This window comes from Carlito syrichta, unplaced genomic scaffold, assembly GCF_000164805.1.
Source record: "Carlito syrichta isolate Samal-C Ts95f unplaced genomic scaffold, Tarsius_syrichta-2.0.1 Scaffold308662, whole genome shotgun sequence".
NCBI classification, from domain to species: domain Eukaryota; kingdom Metazoa; phylum Chordata; class Mammalia; order Primates; family Tarsiidae; genus Carlito; species Carlito syrichta.
The window spans coordinates 340,533-364,500 of NW_007252758.1; the positions used below are offsets into that span (position 1 = coordinate 340,533).

At 34.1% G+C, this 23,968-nt stretch overlaps 1 protein-coding gene across 2 annotated transcripts in view; it reads left to right on the forward strand.

The window, feature by feature from the left end:
* LOC103267999 (exocyst complex component 6B) overlaps positions 1 to 23,968 on the forward strand; it is a 420,217-nt gene that overhangs the window by 335,291 nt on the left and 60,958 nt on the right. For both annotated transcript variants that reach the window (XM_021716280.1, XM_021716279.1), the window contains exon 16: positions 22,663 to 22,804. In XM_021716280.1, the coding sequence (XP_021571955.1) occupies positions 22,663 to 22,804 (142 nt within the window). The remainder of the gene's footprint in view (positions 1 to 22,662; positions 22,805 to 23,968) is intronic.

Genomic DNA, 23,968 nt, shown 5'->3' on the forward strand with positions numbered 1-23,968 from the left:
GATATCTACTTATTCACATACTAATGTTGAAAAGTCCTGTAGGTGCTCTGGGACAAATAGGTGCTCTGGGACCATAAAAAGTCCTTTAGCATTTTGCTGAATGTCATTCCATTTAGTATTAAGACATGTGTCCTAACTATAGAATACCAAGTTCAGTGCATATTTCAAAAAATTTATATTATTCAGATCCAATTTATCATTATAATTTTTCCTGCTTGATCTGTTAATGTTTTAGTGCAACCTGTTAGGGTCTTTTATTATCATTTTGCTTCCTTTGTGTTTTTGATGTTTTTTCCTTTACTACAGTTCTTTTTAAGTTGTTAAATTTATCTTGCTTTTACTTATCTTTTAAACATTTAGACCTAAATGGCTTTCACAATGTTTATCCTCAAATAAATATATTTATATTTTCTGATCACTTTCTCAGTATTTACAAAATATTTTCTTTTCACCTTTTAGTTTAATTTTAAAATTCTTATGTCACAGTACTTCTTATTAGTATTTTATAAATGATTTTTTTATGTCTTTTGTGTTGCAAGAGAGAAGTCTAAAATCTTTGGTTATTGACTTGAACCAATATCTGCTTGAACGCATGTACTTTTAAAAAAGTCCTTCTAGTCCTTTTGCTTCTAAATTTTTCCTTGATATATATTTGTGTTTGAGTTGGCTTTCACTGATTTTGTTTGACTTTTAATGAGCCTTTTTTTTTAACATGCCTATGTATGTTCTTCAGGTTTGTAAAGTTATTTCTCTGATATGTCAGTTATTCTTGGTTTTCATTTTTTTAATTGGCTGTCCTTTACAGTGATCATTTGTCATGATGTTAACTTTATCTTCTGTTTTCCAATTGACTATCTTCTATGTTGAAATTTTCATCTTCATACTATTTTTCAATGTTCAGGGAAAATGTCCCATTTTAGTTTTCCACCTGACTTGGATAATTTTCTGTAGTACATACTGTACTTATTTCCTCTCATGTAGATTTTAATTTTGGTATATTATGCTTTTGTTTTTCCTCACAACCCTTTGGCTTATTTATCTATGTTTTTGTTTTCTGTTTACTTTTTGATCCATTATGGTAGCATTTTACCTCATCCATTTACTATTTTTTTTATTGTTTTATATCTTTCTTTCATTGGAAACAGTTTATTTTATACTCTAGATAACCAGAGAGTTTCTTGAACTTTTTCTTTTAATCCCCTAATATATAATTTTCTAAGGCTTTTCATTCCCTAAGTCTTTTGAATCCTGTATTAGGTTTCTCCAGAGAAACAAAACCAATAGTGTGTGTGTGTGTGTGTGTGTGTGTGTGTGTGTGTGTGTGTGTGTGTATGTATGTGTATGTGTGTGCACACACATATAGATGTGCATATATAATATATAAAAGTACGTGTGTGTGTGTACATATATATACACATACAACTATATATTTGTGTGTATGTGTATATATACATATTATATATAGAAAGAGTGTGTTGTGTATGTAAAAATCATTATGAGAAATTGGCTCGTGATTATGGAGAGTGAGAAGTTTTAAGATTTTAAATTGGAAAATTGATGAGCCAATATGTATTTCCACTTTGATTCTGAAAGCTTGAGAACTAGAGATTCTGTGTTGTGAATTTCAAGTCTGAAAGCTGACAGGCTTGGGACCCAAGTAGAGCTGATGTTTCAGTTCAAGTTCAAAGGAATGACTGATATTCCAGCCCAAATCTGTTAGACAGGAAGAGTTCCCATTTATTTACAGAGGTGGTCTGTCTTTTTATTCTATTCTCACATTCAGGTGATTGGATGAGGCTCGTATTAGAGAGAACAATCGTCTTTATTCAAGTCTACCATTTATGTGTTAATCTCATCCAAAACACCCTAACAGACATGCCCAGAGTAAAGTTTGACCAAATATCTGAACACCTTGTGTCCCAATTAAGTTGAACCATAAAATTAATCATCAGCAATGCTGTATCTTTTTCTTAGTTTTGTGGTATTTTCTCTTGTGCCCTGTGCTAGTATTTATTTTCCTCCTTATTTGATCTCAGATATAATAGGATCTTTACAGACTATACACTTGTCAACAAACAAGTTGAGTAGACAGCCCTTGATCCTTTTTTCCACACCATTTGTGTCTCTCTCATCCCTTATATCCAGATCATTTATGTTCACAAAGGTGTGCACATATCTCATCTGATTCTGGTTCTACTGACTTTCACATAGTTATTGGTTATCAGTAGTAGCAGATAACCAGCTTCAATGACTTGAATACATCAGAGTATATTTTTCACACATAGGAACTCTAGAAACTACATTAGCTAGAGACTGAGGAATATCAGGGCTGAGGTCTTTGTTATTTTCTTGACCTTTTCCTCAAGATTCCAAGATGGCTGCTAGCATTCTAGCCATTATATATATTCATTCAAGCATGTGTGTGTGTGTGTGTGTGTGTGTGTGTGTGTGTGTGTGTGTGTGCATGTGTGTGTTTTTGTGTATGTGTATGTGTGTTCTTTCAAGTCAGGAGGAAGAAAGAAAAAGGTAGGGAAAGAGACAAAAGGGCTTCTGAAGGCATTGCTAAATTCAAATAATTTGCCATGGGTTATTATTGTTGCGGTAAAAGGGAGCATGGATAATGAATAAGCTGCCAACATATTCTGAAAATATGTTATTTTTTCACTAGAGATGTCATCTTCTTCTAATCATCAGTGTCTGATACTCTGAAAATAGTTCTTATTTTGTTGAGTACATTATAAATAATGAATTTTTAGTATATCCTAATACAAAGATCCTTCATTTCTTATTTTTACTTAGAGTACTTTGCTCAAGGTACTATGCCTCTGCAATAATGCATCATTTGGCAGTTTTTTTGTTTGTTTTTACCTCCCACTTTTACATATTTAGAAGAAAGGAGAGAGTAGGTGAAGGATTCACTAGGAGTAAGAAGAACCATATTCTACTTTAATGACTAGGATAGCAAAATATAGAGCCTTGTTCTCTATTACATGTTATACATGTTCTTTCAGAACCAGAGATAGATAGTAGAGAATTTTTCAATGATGTTTGATATCCTGTATTATGAATTTGAGGCAGATTTTTATCAATTCAGCATTGTCCTTCTACTTAGAATCACTCTGTCTCTGGTTTTGTTGATCTTTGTTTTAGCATTGTTGTGGCTTTTCATTTTTTTCTGAGTCTTTACTATTTGGGAGTATTTAGAAGACACTAAATTGAGGGGCTCTTGGCCAGACAGAATTTTTTCAGTGGGTGTTTATTTTAATAGCTGTTTGGTTTCATTACCTTTTAATGAGTTCTTTGATAGCAAGTTCCTTAATTAAGAAGGCAGTCTTTCAGGTTTCCTCTTCTCTAATTGTTAACATATTTTGGTGCTTTCACACAGATGCTCTGTGATGCAAAATTTCCTCTTCTCCAGCTCCTTTTTTAGGGCCATTGAGAAGGGATGAAGAAGAGGATGGGGGAATATACAGTATGTTTCCTTGAGATATAAATAATTTAAGAGTATTTCTCATTCCAAGCTGAGTGAAATATTCACATTTCATGATCTGTTTCCTATAATTTATTAACTCAGAATGGATTTCTGGGTATATGAAAAGTTGATTATGAGTTTAGTTCATATTAGAATTTTATGTTGAATTGTGCTATAACCACTTTTCAAGAAATATGAAATATTTAATTCTGCCTGTGAAGCCTATACAAAATTTCATTTTAAATTTCCTTAAGCTATGTGCAATACTTCTTAAAAAGACAAGAACATTTTATAATAAAGTAACTACCATTCACTGAGTCTCAACTATGTGTCACACACTGTACATGGCTCTGTATTATCTCATTTATTGTATATTGTCTCTTTAAGGTTAGTGTCATTTTCTGCATTTTACTAATGAGAAAGAGGAGTTTAACCATGATTAGATAACTGTTCAACAGATCACATAAGTGAAAGGGCCAAGAATTGTATCTACGTTAATATGAACCAAAGTTCTTGGTCTTTCTCTGTATATTCCTTCCTTTCTGGTCGTATCTTGTTTTTACTACCACTTCCTATAAAATGGACCTGATGGTTCATGTACTCTTCTCCCATATTGAGATTAATTAAAGGGCTAAGTTCTTGTAAAGATGATCTTAAGTGATTTCCCTCAGAGAAACCTAAGGTATTAAATATTCTGAAATGAAGCATTTGTTGTTGGCAGAAAATAATGAACCAAAACACCTACAAGATACGTTGAAAGCAAAAAAGAAACTGGGACTAATGAGGTGTTTGGGAGGAGAAATGCTCTTATTTAGAGTATTGACCAGTTAGAAACGGAGTAATAAGTTGTACCTGAAAGTTAAAAAGAACTGGCTGGCAGACAGTCAGGCGTCTGTACTATTGTGTTTTGTAAACTTTCTCCTATGGCTGTGGTATGTTTTTTCCAAGCTCACTTAATTTTTTATGAGGTTTGTAAAGGTCTTGAATAAACAATTGAGATTATAGAGGCTTTCCTGGAAGCTTTGGTTAATATTTTAATACTCTTTGCCTTGTCACATTATTAAATAACTTACTGGAATATTTGAAAGAGAGAGTTTCTTTTTTATTTTTCCTTTTTCCTTTTTTTCTTTTTTGTTCTAGTAGTTAAATATCAAAATTGGATTTAGTTTTTACTTAATTCCCTTTCTAACTTTTTATTTTAACTATATATCTTTACAGATCTCCCTTGGATTGAGTATCTGGCATCTGGGAGGCCTCCACTTAAAATGCATTTCAAGTGAAATTACAGTTTAGAGGGTGTGTCTTGAAACTAAGCCAGTGACTGTAAATGTATGTAGTAGGGGAGGACTGGGGAAAGGGCAATGGGAATTGGATAGGGTCAGAACACAGGAACTAATAGAGCTTGGAGATTACCTCATCATGACCTGTTACTCATTAATATTTGAATCTGATTCTTTGGCATCTTGGTTGTAATCTGGTAAAATGTCAAGCATGGCAAAGACTAAATACCTTCAAAAACATGTCTGTGTTAATGAGATGACTTGATAAAGTTGACCTTTAACCTGAACAGGAGTTGAAGAAAGAAAAAGGAAGAGGTTTTTTTACAAAAAAATTATTATGGGAATCTAATCATTCAATGGAGATTTGTATAATATACTGTTATTTGTAGAATACTTCATATTATCTTGATATAGATTTCTGAACCATTTAAAAATATTTACATATTGTTATGTTGGGATATAATGAGGGTCCTCTAGCAAGCCTCACCACTTTTGTGAAGCCTTCCCCAAATGTTTTGGCCTCATAATTTTTTCTTTTAAAATCATACTGGTCTTAAGAGTTCATTCTACTCAATTTAGCACTTTATTGCATGTTCTTGATTTGTTTCCACATTTTTGCCCAGACTGAATTATCTGGTTTAAAAGAAGAAAATCATATGACTCTATAAAATACATAAATAGTAAAATATTATATACTCATATTTTAAGCCAATATACCTAATGTAATTTTAAATGTTTTTCTTTATTTAGAATAATAGGAATAAAAATTATAATAATCATAATATATTTATCAAATTATTAATATGAGCCAGATACTATGCTGAATGCTACATAATATTTATTTCTGTTTAACCAAGGTTAAAGTCAGTATTCTAGAGAATCATATTTAAAATGTATGTCGGATTTTTCATTAAGCTGCATATTTGTAATTTATTTATTGTTACACTTTTTTCTTTTGCTTTTGCTCTGACACTGTTATTATTACTTGGCAATTAAGGTATTTGCAGGTGGTGTTTTGTTGTTTTGGATTGAGCATGCACTGATTAGTAGCTATACCCTTTATGCTAAATTTGGATTCAAAAGACAAATAAATGTGTACATTTTTTTATAATGCAAAAAAATGTTTGCTAAGATGATAATGGAAATCAAGACTAAGGCATATACAATTATTTACCAGGAAGAAATTCTTTAAATATCAATTGTCGTTTTTTATGGTTTGATATAAATCCATAAATTAAAAGACTCTTTTGGGGTTCCAGTTATGATGTCATGTCTAGTATTAGTCTTATTCTCTAGTTGTAAACAACAAGAAAACCTGGAGAAAATATAAAATCATAGTATTGCCAAATGAAAGAAGGGATGAATGTCTGTCATATTAGCAAGTATAGGATTTGGTGAAGCAGGATGCCAAAGAAGAAAGAAACACAGAGAAAAAAATCTCCTCCCAAAAAACCTTTATTAGATCCCCTGTTCCTTACTAATTTCTAAACTATACATACATAGGAAATACTCTGGGGTCTTAGAAGACAACAGCTGCTGGAATACTGATTACTAGGCAAAATACTATAGAAGTGCACAACAAGTGGATGAACACCATGTGCTTTCAGTTAAAACATTGGTAGGGGCATATGCAGGGATTAGCAATAAGATCCTAAGAGTGAGGGCAAAATGAACATGAACTCACTGTAATAAAGTTTAAAAATAAGCCTGACAAAATCAAGGTCATCTTTCAATAATTTAACTGCTTATTAGCACAAAACTAAAAACTCTGTTGAGGCTTATAAGATAATCTAGAGTTTCTGTAGCATCTTATCTGGAATGTGTGGCATACAAAACAAAATTTTCTAACATGCTAATAAGCAGAGAAAACTGACCTGTACTCAGAAGTTTGAATAGTCGATACAAGCAGATCATGAGATGATTCAGATATTTATTTTTAGCAAAGACTTCAAAATAGCTTTGACTAATATGTTAAAGAAAACAGAGAGAAGGGTGAACAAAATGCACCAAAAACGAATTCTTTGAAAAGAGATTAAGAATCACTTTGCGGGGAGAGGGGATTTAAAAAAATCACTTCAGGTGAGGTTGCTTACATCTGTATCCTGGCACTCTGAGGGGCAGAGGCGGCAGGATTGCTTGAGCCCGAGTTTGAGACCAGCCTGGGCAACTTAGTGAGACCTCATCTCTATTAAAAACAAAAAACAAAGAATCAAATGTGAGCCAAGCATGGTGACTCATGACTGTAATCTCAGCAGTTTGCGAGGCCAAGAAATGAGGATCACTTGAAGCCGGGAAATCAAAACCAGCCTGGGCAAAATAGCAAGATGCTATCTCTACACATTTAAAAAATAATAATTAACCAGACATGATGACACATACCTTTAGTCTTAGCTACTTTGGAGGCTAAGGTGAGAGGATTTCCTGAAGCCAGAAGTTCAGACCCAAAGTGAGCTATGATCATGTCACTACACTCTAGCCTGGGTGACGTAGGGACACTCTGTCAAGAAGAAATTATTCTAGAATAGCAAATTATATATATTTGTAATTAAAAGCTCATTACATGTATGTTAAACAATACATTAAATGAATTCAATAGCAGACTCAACAAGAATTAAAAATTAGTGATCTCAAATACAGTTCTGTAGAAAACACTCAAACTGAAACACAGAGAGAAAAGAAATCTCACTTTGTTGTCCAGGCTGGACTTTGTTTATTTTTAATTTTAAAATGGAATGGCACTTAAGAGACAGGTAGAACACAGTCAAATGTCTAAAATGAATATACTTGTAGTTCCAGAAGGATAGAAGAGTGAGAAAATGGTACAAAAGCAGTACTTAGAGAAATACTGCTTTGAAGATTTTCTGTATCAGAAGAAATATGTCAATTAACAGATTCTGGAAGCTTAGTAAGCCCACATGGGATAAATTTAAAGAAAACTATAGGTGTATAGTGGTCAGATTGCTCATATTAAATATAAAGTAAAAATTCCCAAAAGCAGCTAGAGAACAAAGACACATTCACAAGGAAAACAATAAGAATGATGGCTGACTTTTCATAGATATGATGAAGGACAGAGGGTAATAGAATGAAACTTATGAAACTCCAATGGAAAAGTAAAACTGTCAATATACAGTTCAGTAACCAGCAAAAATACATTAAAAAAAAATGTTGAGATACTCATGTCTGGCCATGGCGCAATAACTGGTACCAGACTTGATCTTGACCATAACCATTTGGAACTAGACAAAATAAGTGAAACAGCTGTTTTCAGATATTGTACAGCAGGCAGAACAGAACCATGATACCCAAGGGAAAGCAAATGAAGTGTAACCCAACAATCTCCTACAGGTACTTTCTAACCTGTAGTACAGGAAAAAGAGAACCCAAGCAGAACATGGCTGTACTGTTGATTTAAAAAGACAGAAATTGGAGTTTGGAGAAGAAATGAGTGAAATTGATAAGGAAGCAGTTTGGAAATGAGGAAGATATTCAAAGGAAATGACACCAGAAATCTGCACTGAGATTCCCTTGAGACTTTGACTGAATTCTAAACTGTTAATGTGTAGAGTAAAAAAAAAAAAAAAAAAAATACATGAGGTCAGGCAAAAGAAAAAAATGAAAAAGTGTTGGGGCTCAGAAACTGAGCACAGTTGCCAGAACTCATGAAAGAAGGTGGAAATGTTCAGATTCCAGCCTGTAAGAATGGAAATGCCCCACTGAACTCCTGAAACATTCAGTAGAGACACCAAAAGAATGATAGTTGTGGGTCTAAGGTAACATTAATATTGGGCCTTATAGTATAGTATTGGATCTTTAGATAAAAGATGCAAATTTTTTCTTTTTTTTTTTTTTGAGTCGGAGTCTCACTCAGTCACCCAGACTGGAGTGCAGTGGTCGCTCCTGGCCACCGCAGCCTCGCCTGCTGGGCTCCAGCGATCCTTCCGCCTCAGCCTTCTGAGTAGCCGGAATTACAGGCATGCGCTACCACGCCCGACTGATTTTTTGATTTATTGTAGAGATGAGGTCTTGCTGCCCAGGTGGGTCTCGAACCCGCGGGCTCAGGCAATCCACTCACCTCAGCCTCCCAAAGGCGCGGGATTACAGGCTGAGCCACCGAACCTGGCTCAAAATTTTACACTGATATAAAAGTAATTTAATTGTTTTCCATAGCAAAGCCCTATACTCCTTAAAGAAATTTAACAAAACACAGACACTCAAGAACCGAACATTCACAATATCCAGTGTTCAATGAAAAATTACTAGCTATGCCAACAAGCAAAAAAAAAAAAAAAAAAGTGATCAATAACAAAGAAAAAAAAATAGTCTATAAGAAATATTCAAATGTGACAGAAGTGGCAGAATTAGTAGGCAAATGCTTCCAAGCTGTTCATATGTTCACACAGACACATGTTCAATATATTCAATATTTAAAGGCAAATAAAAACATAAAGAGAGGAATAGAAATTATTGAAAAAAGAAATCAAATGGAACTTATAATGACAAAAATAATATCTGAAGTGAAAATTATACTGAATTGAATTGGCAGCAGAAATTAGCAACTGTAGAAGACTGGATAACTTAAAAGACCTATCAGTGGAAACTATGCAAACCAAAGTACAGGAAGATAAATAGTGGAAGAAGCATTTTTACAGAGCCTCAGTTACCTGTGGGACAATGTGTCTAGCTGCCTTCCTAGAAAAAGAGGAAAGGAAAGAAGAATAGGTGAAGCATTTGAAAAATAATGACTCAGAATTTTTCCAGTTGGTAAAAACTATAAATCCATATTTCCAAGAAGTTCAGTGAACACTAAGCAGAGTGCATAAACCACAAACACACACACACACACACACACACACACACATGGAGGTACGCCATAATCAAGTTGGTAAAGAGCAATAATAAAGAGAAAATCTTAGAAGGAACTAGTGAAAAAAGACAGTGCATACAGTGAAACAGTGACTACATACTTTTTTTTTGGTCAGAAACTGCACAGGACAGAAGATAATGAAGTGACACATTTATAGTAGTGAAAGAATAAAAATCAACTATCTTATATCAAGCAAAAATGAAGGTAAAATAATGACTTTTTTAGACAATCAATTGTTGACAGAATTTATTGCCAGAAGATCTGAATTTCAAGAAATGTCAAAGCAAGTTTTTCAGACTTAAATAATATCAGAGGGAAGCTTGGATCTACCTAAAAGAATAAAGAGCACCGGAAATGGAAAATATGTAGGAAAGATATGATTTTTTCTCACTTTTGTATATTTAATACATAATACACTTTCAAAAGGAGAAATAATGATAATGTTTATATTCATAATATATATGGAAGTAAAATATATTAAAATCACACGGAAGGAGGTGAATGCAAAAATGTTCTTATATACTAAATAAAAATGTTCTTGTGTACTAAATCACATAAGACTATTTGAAGGTAGACTGTGAAAATTTATTTCTTTTTGCCTTCAGTGATATACCTCTTTGTTCTTTTGTTTTTTTAATGATTTTATTTTGGATTCAAAGAGTACATGTGCAGGTTTATTACGTAGGTATATTACTTGATGGTGAGGTTTGGGCTTCTACTGAGCCCATCGCCCAGGTGGCGAGCATGGTACCCAATGGTTGGTTTTTCAGCTCTTACCCTCCTTCCTCTCTTCTCCCTTTAGGAGTCCCCAGTGCCTATTATTTCCATCCTTATGCCCTTGTGCATTTAGTGTTTAATTCCGATTTCTAAGTAAGAACATGTAGTATTCAATTTTCTGTTTTTGTAATAATTTGTTTACAATGATTGACTCTAACTGCATCTTTGTTGCTGCAAATCACATGATTTTGTTCTTTTTTATGACTATGTAGTAATCTGTGGTGTATATGTACCGCATTTTCTTTATCCAGTCCAGCTTGATGGGCACCTAGGTACTAATAATAGCCATTCTGATTGGTGTGAGATGGTAGCTCATTGTGGTTATGATTTGCAATTATCTGATGATTAGTGATGTTGAGCATTTTTTAATAGTTTGTTGTCCACTTATATGTGATAATTTAAAGATGCATATTTTAAAGCATAGAACAGCCAAAAAACTGTATAAAATAAGGCGATATAGCTAATACGTCAAAAGAAGCTGAGTGTGGTGGCATACATCTGTAATCTCAGATACTCAGTGGATTGCTTGGACCCAGGAGTTTGAGAGCAGGCGAGGTTACACACAAAAAAACTCTGTCTTACAAAGTAAGTAATAAAAAAGTGAAGATAGAATAGAAATATTAAATAATTAGTAATTTTATAGCAGGCAGGACAACAGGAAAAAAAGAGCAGATTGCACTGAAAGAAAACTAAGATCAGGGCATAGATTTAAACCTAACCATATTGCTAATCATAACAAGTAGAATTATATGATGTAAACACCCTGAATAAATAGCTGATATTCATTACTCTGGATAAAGTAGAATGATCCAACTATATTCGATCTACAAGAAAACCACTTTAAATTACAGAGACATAGACAGATTAAAAGTAGTAGCAAGGAACAAGATATGCCATGCGGACTCTAATCATACAAACATTGAGTTCATGTATTAACCTCAGAAGGATGATTAACCTAGGGATAAAAATTGACATTTCATAATGATAAAAGGGTCAATTCATTTAGACATTACCTTAAATATAGCTGTACTCAATAACAAATCTTCAAAATGCATAAAACAAAATCTGGCAGAACTGAAAGGATAAATAGACAAATTCACAATTATTGTTGGTAATTTTAACACTCCTTTGAGTAATTGCTAAAACAAATAGAATGTTGGTAAGGATATAGAAGACTTGAATAGCAGTATTAAACGACTTGATTTCATTGACATTTATATATAGGACACTACACCACCAACAAGAGTTTATTTAATTTTACTGCACATGGAACATTCACTAGGCCAGACCATATTCTGGGATGTAAAATAGGCCTCAATAAATTCAAAAGGAGTAAGATTGTGTGTGTAGATTATGGTTGCCATCTACAACAGAGTTAAATTAAAAATAACCAACAAACACATTAAAAAAAAATCCCCAAATCTTCAGAAATTAGACAACATGCTTCTATATAACCCCTTTGTCAAGCAAGAGACCACAAAAGAATTTAGAAAATATTTTGAACTGAATAAAAATGAGAACATTACTTTTCATAATGTGTGAGATACCATAATGCACTGTTTGGAGCAAGATTTCTCAACCTTAGGAGTACTAACATTTTGAAGTAGATATTTTTTTCTTGTTAAGGACTGGTTCGTATGTTATAGTATGCTTAGCAGCATTCCTGGCCTCTACCTACAATATGCCAGTAGCATTTTTCTCCCTCCATCCTCTGCTGCTTGTGATGGCTGAAAATGTCTTTAGACATTGCCAAATATCCCTGGGAAACGAAATTACTCTCAGTTGAGAACCATTAGCTCAGAGGGAAATGTATCACTTTAAATACTTATATTATAAGAGAAGTAAGGTCCAAAATCAAGGTGTAAGCTTTACCTTATGAAACTAAGAAAGAAAACAAAAAGGAAGAGCAAATTAAAACACAACTAAATAATAAGGAAATAATAAACTTAAGAGCAGAAATTAATGACATGAAAAATGGACAAGTAGTAGAATAAATAAAATGTTTTTTAAATTAACACATTGGTTAAGAAAAAAGAGAGATTCAAATTACTAATATCAGGTATGAAAATGGGAGTATCACTACAGACCCTACAAAACCTAAAAGTCTAGTAGAGGAAGGTTATGTACAACTTTATGCCAGTTAATTCAACAATGTAGATGACTTTGTGAAATTCTTTTTAATACATGCATTACAAAATACACAAAAATTACAAAAGACACAAATTGCACATTACTCAAGAAGAAATAGAAAATCTAATCAGGCTTATTTCTAATAAATAATTTGAATTTCATCCTCCCTCCCTCCCTTCCTTTTCTGGTCCAGGTTCTCACTCTATCACCCAGGCTGGAGTGCAGTGGCATAATCAAGGCTCATCATAGTCTCGACCTTCTGGGCTCAGAGGATCCTTCTGCCTCAACATCCCAAGTAGCTAGGAATATAGGTGTGCACAGCCTTACCTGGCTTTTTTTTGTTTTTTTATTTTTTGTAGAGATTAGTTCTTATTTTGTTGCTCACGCTGGTTTCAAATTTCTGGGTTCAAGCTATCCTCCCACCTTGGCCTCCTAAAATGCTTGGATTGTAGGTGTGAGCCGCTGCATGTGGCCTCAATTTCTATTTTAAAACCCTGGAGTTTTAAAACTCCAAGCTAAGATTACTTCATTAGTGAATTCTATGAAAAATTTATGGAAGAAATCAAACTGACTTCTAAATAGAGTCCTTGAAAAACAAGTTGGCAGAGGAAACATGTCTAAAATTATTTCGAGACCATCATTACCCTGATAGAAAAACCAAACAACAATATAAGAACAAAATACTATAGACTAATATTCTGCATGAACACAGACTTAAAAATTTTCAACCCAATAGTAGGAAATCAAATCTAGCCTTATATTAGAAAAAGATATATACTATACCTAAGTGCTAGGTGTTACCTAAGATATATAATTGTGTTGTGTGTGTGTTTGTGTGTGTGTGTGTGTGTGTGTGTGTGTGTATACACATGTATATATGTATATATGGAGAAGGGACTCCCCCAAAATCAGAATTATCTTTCGGAGACTGGACTCCTTGTAGTATAGGCTTCCCCTACTTGGTAAGTTTTCTAGGAACCCATCAGCATCAGTGTACCAATAGTGTTGTTGTGAGAGTTTGTGTTCAACTTTAGTGAATTTTTTTGTTAATTTTTATTATAATAAAATTTTTGATTATAAAGTTGTGGGGTGCATTTCAGCGTTAGGTATACAAACATTGATTATGCAAGTACCCTTGTTGATGAGGTATGCCCCTCCCTCCCCTAGCAGTTTCCCTCAACTGCCAATCCCACCCCTCACCCCCGACAGTTTCCCACTGCTGTCAGTCGCTTTCTTATAGCATTGTAAATGTTCAAGGTCAGCTTATGAGCGAGAATATATGAAACCCAGTTCTATATTTCTGTGATAAATCACTGAGTATGATTGACTGCAAACCCATCCAAGTTGCTGCAAAATCCATTTATTTATCCTTCTTTATGGCTTCATAATGTTCCATTATGTATAAGTACTACATTTTAAAAATCTAGTCCAGCTTTGATGGGCAACATGGTTGGTTCCATGTTTTTGCTATTGTGAATAGAGCTGCAACAAACATATGTGTGCAAGTATCTTTTTTGTAGACTAATTTGAATTCCTTCGGGTATATTCCCAATAGAGGAATTGCTGGGTCATATGGAAGGTCAATTTCTAGTTCTTTCAGAAATCGCCACACTGTCTTCCCAAGAGGTTGTACTAGTCTGCATTCTCACCAGCAGTGCAGAAGCGTTCCTTTTTCTCCACATCCTCGCCAGCACCTGTCGTTTGTTTTATTAATGATGGCCATTCTTACTGGGGTTAGGTGGTATCTCAGTGTGGTGTTGATTTGCATTTCTCTGATGATGAGTGAGGCTGAGCACTTTTTCGTGTGTCTGTTGGCCGTCCACATATCTTCTTTTGAGAAGTGTCTATTCATGTCTTTTGCCCACTTTTTAAAGGGGCTGTTTGTTGTTTTCCTTTCGGTGCGTTTGAGTTCCTTATAGATCTTTAAACACAGCTTGCCCATTTCATGATGGGTGATTTACAAGCGCACCTACCCACACTGCACTGAATGTTAAGCAGTTTCTCACCCTCGTGCCCCAACCTCCCTATTCACGTGATCTCACCCTAAGTGACATTTTTTTTGTTTCCCTGGATGAAAAAAGTCCTCAAAGGGAAACATTGTGCTGTTGTGGAATAAGTGAAACAAAAAACAGCAGAAGCACTAAACAGCATCAAAATTGACAAGTTCAAAAACAGTTTTGAGTAGTGGAATAAGCATCTTGATAGGACTATTGCATTAAATGGAGAGTACTTTGAAGGTGACTCAAGTTGAAATGAGTATGAATAAATACACAATTTTTAATAAATAAATTCCTGCTTTTTTTTTATTCCCCCTTCATATAGATGTGATTATCTTAATAGGTACAGAGAAAGCATTTAACAAAATTGAATACCCTTCATGAAACTAAACAAAAAACTTTCAACAGTTTAATCTAGTCTTATGTAACTTGACAAAGGGTATCTAATCTACAGCTAATGTTTTACTTAATGATGAAAAACAATTTTGTACTCCTCAAATCAAGAACAAGGCAACAGCATGAATGAATCTCAAAAACATTATGCTGAGCCAAAGAAGCTAGGCATAAAAAAGAACAGTAGTGTGAGATTCTTTTTTAAAAAATAAATTGTATTATATATTTAAAGTGTATAATATGATATTATGAAACACATATAGGTAGTAAAAAGGTTACTATTGTGAAACAGATTAACATCCATCATCTCACATAACTGTTCTTTTTTGTTTTGTGTCAGGAGCAACTAAAAATCTGAGCATTTAGCACGATCCTTATATAGTTCAATTTTATTACTTATAGTCCTCCTGTTATACATTAGATCTCTGGACTTATTTATCCTGCATGTCAGCTACTTTATATTCTCTGGTCTACATTTCCTCATTTCCTCCCTTACTACCTCTGGCTGGTAACCACTGTTTTGTTCTCTATCTCTGCTTGCTTATTTATTTATTTAAATTCTACAAATAAGTGAAATCATGCCGTACTTTTCTTTACTTGTAAGTCTTATTTTCACTTAGCATCATGTCCTCCTGGATCAACCATGTCATGGCAAATAGCAAGATCTTGTGCTTTTTTTTTTTTTTTGAGATGTGGGGTACAATTCAGAGTTAGGTATACAAATGTTCATTATGCAAGTACACTTGCTGATGAGGTGTGCCCCTTCCTCCCCTGACAGCTTCCCACTACTGCTAATCCCTTTCTTACAATGTTATGATAATTGTTCAAGGTCCACTTATGAGTAAGAACATACGGTACTGTGTTTTTTGTTTCTGTGATAGATCACTGAATATGATAGACTCTAAAACCATCCAAGTTGCTGCAAAATCCATATGTTGTTCTTTATGGCTGCATAATATTCCATTGTGTATATGTACCACATTTTAAAAATTTCAGTCCAGCTTCGATGGGCAGCTTGGTTGGTTCCATGTTTTTGCTAATGTGAATGGAGCTGCAAAGATCTTTTTTTTTTTTTAATGTACCAATTTCTTTTTAAAGTCACTGATCGATGGACACAGGTTATTTTCATATTTTAACTGTTGTAAAAAATGCTGCAATGAATATGAGAGTACAGATTTCGTTAAAAGGTGGTGATTTCATTTATTTTGGACATATGTTCAGGGAGGGATTGCTGGATCTGTAGGATTCCTTTTATACAAAGGTCAGGAACAGGCAAAATTAATCTATGGGTATTTAAGTCTAAAAAGTTGTTATCTCAAGGTATGGGTAGGTCTACTGATTTGAAAGAGGCATGAATAACTTTCAGGTTTATGGAAATGTTCTGTGTCTTTATCTGAATGGCAATTCCATAGGTTTTTACATGTCTAAACGTGATCAAGCTGTCCACTAAATTTGTGTCTGTACTGTATATACTTATAACTTAATAAAATTATACATAGCAGAGGTGTTTTTAAAAAAGGATTTCTTGTGATTTTTGAACAATGACAAAATAAGAAAGGGAAGCATGTGGGAATATCTCGAAATCAGGCTTAAAGCACTGTTATATCCATCCTCTGAATTCCCATCCACGTTCTGAGTATGTACTTTCTCTCTCTCTCTCTCTCTCTCTCTCTCTCTCTCTCTCTCTCTCTCTCTCTCTCTTTAAAGGATGTGGTGTATGATTCCAGATTAGATATACAAATGGTCATCATACAGGTAAAGTTTGGGCCTCACTTTGGTCTCCACTTGGCTTTGTTTCAGATCAGGTACCCTTTTTGATGAAGTGTGCCCCCACACCCCAGCAGTTTCCCTCTGCTGCCAATCCCTTTTTTATAGTATTGTAATACTTGTTCAGGATTTACTTATGAGTGAGAAAATGTGATACTCAGTTCTTTGTTTCTGTGATAAATCACTAAGTATTATAGATTCTAAATCTTTCCAAGTTGCTGTGAAGTTCATAGTTTTGTCCTTCTTTATGACTGTATAATATTCCATTGTATATATGTACCACCTTTAAAAAATCTAGTCCACTTTCAGTGGGCAGCATGGTTTGTTCCATGTTTTTGCTATTGTGAATAATGCTGCAATAAACATGCATGTGCAGGTATCTTTTTTATAGAATGATTTGAGTTCCTCCAGGCATATTCTCAGAAGGGGATTACTGGGTCATATGGAAGGTCAATTTTTAGATCTTTTAGGAATTGCCACACTGTTTTCCACTGAGTTTGTATTAGTTTGCACTCCTACCAACAGTGTAGAAGTGTTCCCTTTTCCCCGTGTCCTCTCCAGCATCTGTTGTTTTTTGAGTTACTGATGATGGCCATCCTGACAGGAGTTAGGTGGTATCTTAGTGTGGTTTTAATTTGCATTTCTTTGATGATTAGTAAGACTGAGCATTTTTAATGTATCTGTTGGCTGCTTATATGTCTTCTTTTGAGAAGTGTCTATTCACATCTTTTGCCCACTTGTTAATAGGACTGGCTTTTTTTTTTCTTTTTGGCATGTTTGAGTTCTTTGTACATTCTGGATATTAGGCCTTTGTCAGATATACAGTTGGCAAATATTTTTTCCCATTCTGTGGGCTGTCTCCCCACTCTCTTAATGGTTATTTGGCCAGCTCTCTTTTGACTATGGTTTTCCTCTGACCTTTTTAATTTTTTCATGACAAATTAGAAAGTATGTTTAAATTTCTTTTTTGTTTGTTTTTCTTATTTACCAGAGATCCACTATCTCATTGTAGCCTCTACTCAGGTCATCAAATAATACCCCATATCTTTGCTAGAGTTTTTCAGCCATTATCTTTTGGCTTCATTTTCAGTAGGTGCGAGGAAACATGCGTTTGTCTAGGATGAGGATTTGTGCATTCTTTTAATGAGTCACTGAAATTTTAATAGGGATTGCATTGAAGTTGTGTTTATTTTGAGTAGTATGGATGTTCCTTCAATTTATGAATATGGGATATTTTTCTATTTATTTGTGCCATCTTAAATTTCTTTCAGTAATATTTTATACTTTTCAATATACAGATAGTTCACCTCTGGCTAAATTTATTTCTAATGGTTTTTTTTTTTGGTGATTGTTATAACTTTTCCATTTAGTTTCTTTTTAGTGTATAGAAACATAATTTATTTTTCTGTGATTATTTTGTATCCTGCAATTTTACTGAATTTATGTATTAGTTCTAACAGCTTTTAGTAGAATCTTTAGGGTTATATATATAATCTTATATTACCTGCAAATAGAAACAATCTAACTTCATTTTCAATGTGGATTCCTTTTCTTTCTCTTGCCTAATTGTACTCTGGCTAGGACATTCACAACCATGTTGAATAGAAATGATGAGAGTGGTCACCCTTATTCCTCACCTTAAAGGAAAAGCTTTTATCTTTTCTTTGTTGAGTATGCTATTAGTTCTGGGCTTGTCATTTGTGGCCTTTAATGTATGATTGTACATTCTTTATATACCTAGTCTATTGAGAAGTTTTTTTATATCATGAAAGCATGTTGAATTTTGTCAATGGCCTTTTTCTTACCTATTAAGATGATCATATAGTTTTTGTCTTTCGTTCTGTTAATGTGGTATATCACATTTATTGGTATGCATATGTTCAACCATCCTTGCATCCCAGTGATAAATTCCACTTGATCATGGTGAGTGATCCTTTTAAAGTGATGCTGAATTCAGTTTGCTAGTATTTTGTTTAGAATTTTTGCTTCTCTATTTATTAGGTATAATGGCCTATAATTATCTTTTTCTGTATTGTTTTTGCCTGACTTTGGTATTAGCAATGCTGGCCTTGTAAATGAGTTTGGAAGTGTTCCCTCGTCTTTAATTTTTTTTGGAAGAGTTTGAAAATGATTGGAATTAGTTCTTATATGTTTAGTAGAATTCACTAGTGAAGCCATTAGGTTCTGGGCTGTTCTTTGATGGTTAGTTTTTGATCACTGAATAAATCTCTTTACTCATCATTGGTCTGATCAGATTTTTCATTTCTTTATGAGTCAATCTTGGTAGTTTATATGTCTAGAAATTTATCCTTTTCTTCTAGGCTATCTAATTTCTTGGAATGTAGTTGTTCCTAGTAATCTTTTATGATCTTTAGTATTTGTGTATCATTAGTCATGATGTCACCTTTTTTGTTTCCAATTTTATTTGCATCTTGTCTCCCTGTTTCTAATTAGTCTAGCGAAAGCTTAGTGACTTTTGTTAATCTTCTGAAAAAGCCATCATGTAGTATGTTGATCCCTTCTATTATTTTATAGTTTTTTGTTTGTTTGTTTGTTTTGATACAGGGTCTTACTCTGGCACCCAGACTAGAGTTCAGTGTCACGATCATAGCTCACTTTATCCTTGAACTTATGTAATCCTCCTGACTCAGCCTCCCAAGTCCTGGGACTATAAGCATTTGCCATCATGCCCAGGTAATTTTTTGCTATTAGTAGAGACAGAGTTTCACTATGTTTCCCAGGGTCACCTTAAGCTCCAGGTTTAAAGCAATCCTCCTGCCTTGATTTCCTAAAGTGCTTGGATTGCAGATGTGAGCCACCACTCCTGACCTGTTTTCTAGTCTTTATATTATTTATTTCTTCTCTGATTATGTTTCACTTATTCCCACTTTGGACTTAGTTTATTATTCTTTTTCTAGTTCCTTGAGGTGCAATGTAAGGTTATTTGTGATGTTCTCTGTTTTTGATGTAGGCACTTATTGCTATAAACTTTCTCTTAAAATTGCTTTTTGTGCATTCTGTAAGTTCTGGTATGTTATTTTTCCATTTTTGTTTTTTTCAAGGGCAAACCATGTACTTTTAAATGTAATATACATACATAAAATTACAGTGCATTGTATCGTCTGGTGCAAAGTGTCATGGTATAAGTTAAATATGCAGAACAGTAATGGTGAGAGAGTAGAATGTAAAAGGGGTGATTAAAATGAGGGAATATGATCTGGAGTATACTTTGAAGGAAGTGAGTCGATTTGGTTACCAACGAACTACATGGTAAAAACCAAATAATAATTTTTGTGAGTCTTAACTCACGCCTTGTAATGTTCTCACTATGATAATAGCTCGACTTTGAATTTTCTCATCAGTTTATTCTTCTGCCCTTCTCGAAACTTACAAAAAGATTTTGAAACTGGATTGAGAAACAGTGTGAACCATTTAAGTGCTTTAGTTGTTGACTTTCAGTTCGTGTGGTTGATATTTATTGACTCTCTTAGGGTATATAAATATTATAAATACACTGAGAGGCAGAGTTATGTTGCCTTGACAGCTAGTTGTAAGACCTTGTGTCCCAAATCTACCTGCATTACAGGTTCTTCATATGTTCAAAATATGATGATAATGCTTAGCTTGTTTTTCTTCTTGTCTGACGTTGCATCATTATTCTTATGCAGTTTTGGTTCCCTGGTACTTACATAGCTTTGTACGGTATAGCCTGTGTATGATTGTGACCAGTTTGAAACTGTTCCTAGAGATATTCAAAGTCTGTTTTATAGGAAATTTGTTCAGTTTACATTTCCTTATGTTCTGAATTCTTATCTTATCCTATAGATTTTGGCTGTAAACTCCTAGAGTCTGTCTCATATGAAGATTTAATACAAAGGGTGCAACTACCAGTTTTTATTGCTTGGTGATTGGTTGTTATTTCCTCAGTCTGTGTTTGTCCTTTCTTAGAAAGCCTACACATAGCATTGCAATGGAAATCAGAAATGAATAAGAGAAAAGTGGAAAGTAGACTGTGAGTTACTATTATGTCATTCATTCACTCCATTCACACTCTTGTTGTTGAAAAACTCCAAATACTTTGTGGAATTAGAAAAATATTTAACAATGAATGCATACATTTCTGCAGTTATGTCTTTGTTTGGAAATAAAGAATTAGCTGTAGGAGAAGTAGAATGAAAAGTGATTGAAGGGTAATTAAATAACCCAATATGTCAGAGTAGCATAACACATCTGTTTGTCTCTATTAATATATATTGATATAGACTTGGAAATCAAGTCTATGTTTCATGTTAATGTTAATTTGCTATTTAATGTTCTGAGGTGAAGACAAATCAGCAGTGTCAAATCATCCAGTTAATAGATGACAGAGATAAAAATTCAAACTTGGGACTTTCTGAATCTGAGCTATCTTATTTTTATTTTACTAGATCAGTTTTGGTTCTCCTTGGCAATTCATTTTGGCCACTGAAGGAAATCTTTCAAATGCTTTTTTCTCAGCCTCTAGCTTTGTTGGGCTTTTAGCTCTGATTTTTTTCATCATGTCCATAATCAGCTTAGAGCATCCTTTAAGTGTTTTTCTTGGCATAGATAAGGATATTAGGCCCCAAGTTTAAAAGTATACCCTAGCAAATACTCCATATTTGAAGAGTTAGTTCCTAAACTACCACCAGCTTACCTGTTTGGGCCTAAATTATCTCTTGGGTAATTGTTAGCCCCCTGTTATTCTCTGGAACCGTTTTTACCAAACTGTTTCAGCATAATACACTGCTGCAGTATAATAATGCATCACTTCTTTTTAGGTGATGGTTTATTGGAAAAACACAGATTTGAGATTGAGTAGAAGTACCAAATAACCATATGAATTTGTCTAAATATCTTAAGCTCATCGAGTCTTAGTTTCTTTATCTACAAGAAAAGGATAGTACTAACTTATTCGAGTGATAGTGAGGATTAAATGAAATGTTGTAAGTTGTCAGGTACCTAAGTGTAACACATCTGGTTTATAGTAATGCCCAAGAGGTGATAGTTTCTTTCCCTTTTGCTGGTTTCAGATCTGTGCTTCTCTGGGCATCTGATTTAGTCTTATGTCATCCATTCACTTCTTTCCCACTCTCATTTTTCAAAAGCCATAGAGAGTCTCACACCTTTCATCTGCCCCCTCTGAGAGTTCATACTTGGCACAGCCTGATAATATGTTGATTCCTGTTGCTCTTTGGAGTTACCTGTCTGAGGTCTCCAGTGGGTTTAATTGAAAGCAAGTTATTTAATATGGAATTCTTTTATAATTTGACTTTTCTCTTTAGGATTCTTTTTGCCCCCATTGCCTCTTTCTTGCTTGACCTCTAAATTACTCCCTAACTTAAGTATTCTCATTGTTATCTTAAATCATCCAGAGTACAGATCATAAGTAAGTACAAAGAGAACCATATAGAGGCAGAACATTTATACTATGTATATTAATATGTCATTGTTTGTTATTGTTATTTTTAAGTGGCAGATAAGATTTTAGCAAAATAAATACATATTTAGAAAATATTCAATTGCACAGGGTAATCAAAAACATAAAAAACATAATATACCTCTTTAGTAGAAAAACTTATACTGGTACTCACTGCTAGTGATTATGCAATGAAGTGATATTCTCAGAGATATCTGGGGACAAAACTAGAAAATACTATAAGCAGAGAAATTATAGTTAGGTAGTTGGGAGTCTGACTTCTTCCTATGTCTCCCTTCATATATAAGCATGTGTATTGTGATCCACAGTATTGTGATACCTTTCATCCTAGTAGGTTCGAAAAGTAATCCTAAAGAAATTGTTCAGAGTATATCAAAAGATGTATATTTAAACATTTATTGTGGCATTATTTATTTATAATTTTTCCATTCAAAGCCCAATTGGAAAAGAAGTGATTTTAATTTTCGGTTGGAATTTTATTTTAATCCATTAATATTATCATTTTAATTTTTGTGTTTCAGGGAAAGGTGGCCCAGACAGCATGTATGTCAGCTTGCAAGCATTTGTCTACATCCTTGATGCAACTTTTGCTGGAAGCTGAAGTAAGGCAGCTCACCTTGGGAGCATTACAGCAGTTCAACTTGGATGTCAGAGAATGTGAACGTAAGAGAGTGACCATTTCTTTTCTTTTTTGTCTTCCTTGCATACTTACTTCAACGAAAAATGTAGTTTTAGGTCTGAAGGGTCCTTGTTCCTGATGGAGTCACATAATATTTAGATGACAGAGGTAACTTATAGGGTATGTAAAAACAGAGTATCAACAGGCTTACTTGAGCACCCAAAGTGCTTAGGCCCATGTTTAGAACAGAGAAGGTCCCTGGCCACAAGGAAGTTTGTAATCTAAAGGGAGATATAAGGCAAGGTTGCATTTAATAGATACCAAAGCAAACCTGATTGTTTCAAAGACTTCAAAAAATTGCAGTTCCCAACCACTGTCTTTTAATATTCTATTTTAAAACTATCTACATTTGGAGTTAACCTTTGTGCATGGGGATAGATAGGGGTCCTACCTCACTAATCATTAGGGAGATGCAAATCAAAACCACACTGAGATACCACCTAACTCCAGTCAGAATGGCAATTATCAACAACTCAAAAAATAACAGCTGCTGGAGAGGGTGTGGTGAAAAGGGAACACTTCTACACTGTTGGTGGGAGTGTAAACTAGTGCAACCTCTGTGGAAAGCAGTGTGGCGATTCCTAAAAGCTCTAAAAATTGACCTTCCATATGACCCTGCAATCCCCCTACTGGGAATATACCCTGAAGAACACAAATCACTCTATAAAAAAGATACCTGCACACGTATGTTTATCGCAGCGTTGTTCACAATAGCAAGAACCTGGAAACAACCATGCTGCCCATCAAAAGAGGACTGGATTAAAAAAACGTGGTACATATACACGATGGAATACTACGCAGCCATAAAAAAGAACAAAATCATGAATTTCGCTGCAACCTGGATGGAACTAGAGTCTATAATACTGAGTGACCTCTCACAAAAACAAAAATCCGAATATCACATGTTCTCACTCATATAATGGACCTTGAACATCCAATGCAATACTATAAGAAAATGACTGATGGTACTGGGAAACTATGGGGGGGAGGGGGATGGGATTAACAGTAGCAAATATCTGTCGGGGGATGGGAAAACACTTCTTATCAACAGGGTGCCTGAATGAAACGTCATTGTACACCTAACCCTTAACTGTACCCCACAAAACCATAATAAAAAATACTGATTAATGAAAAAAAAAAAAACTGCT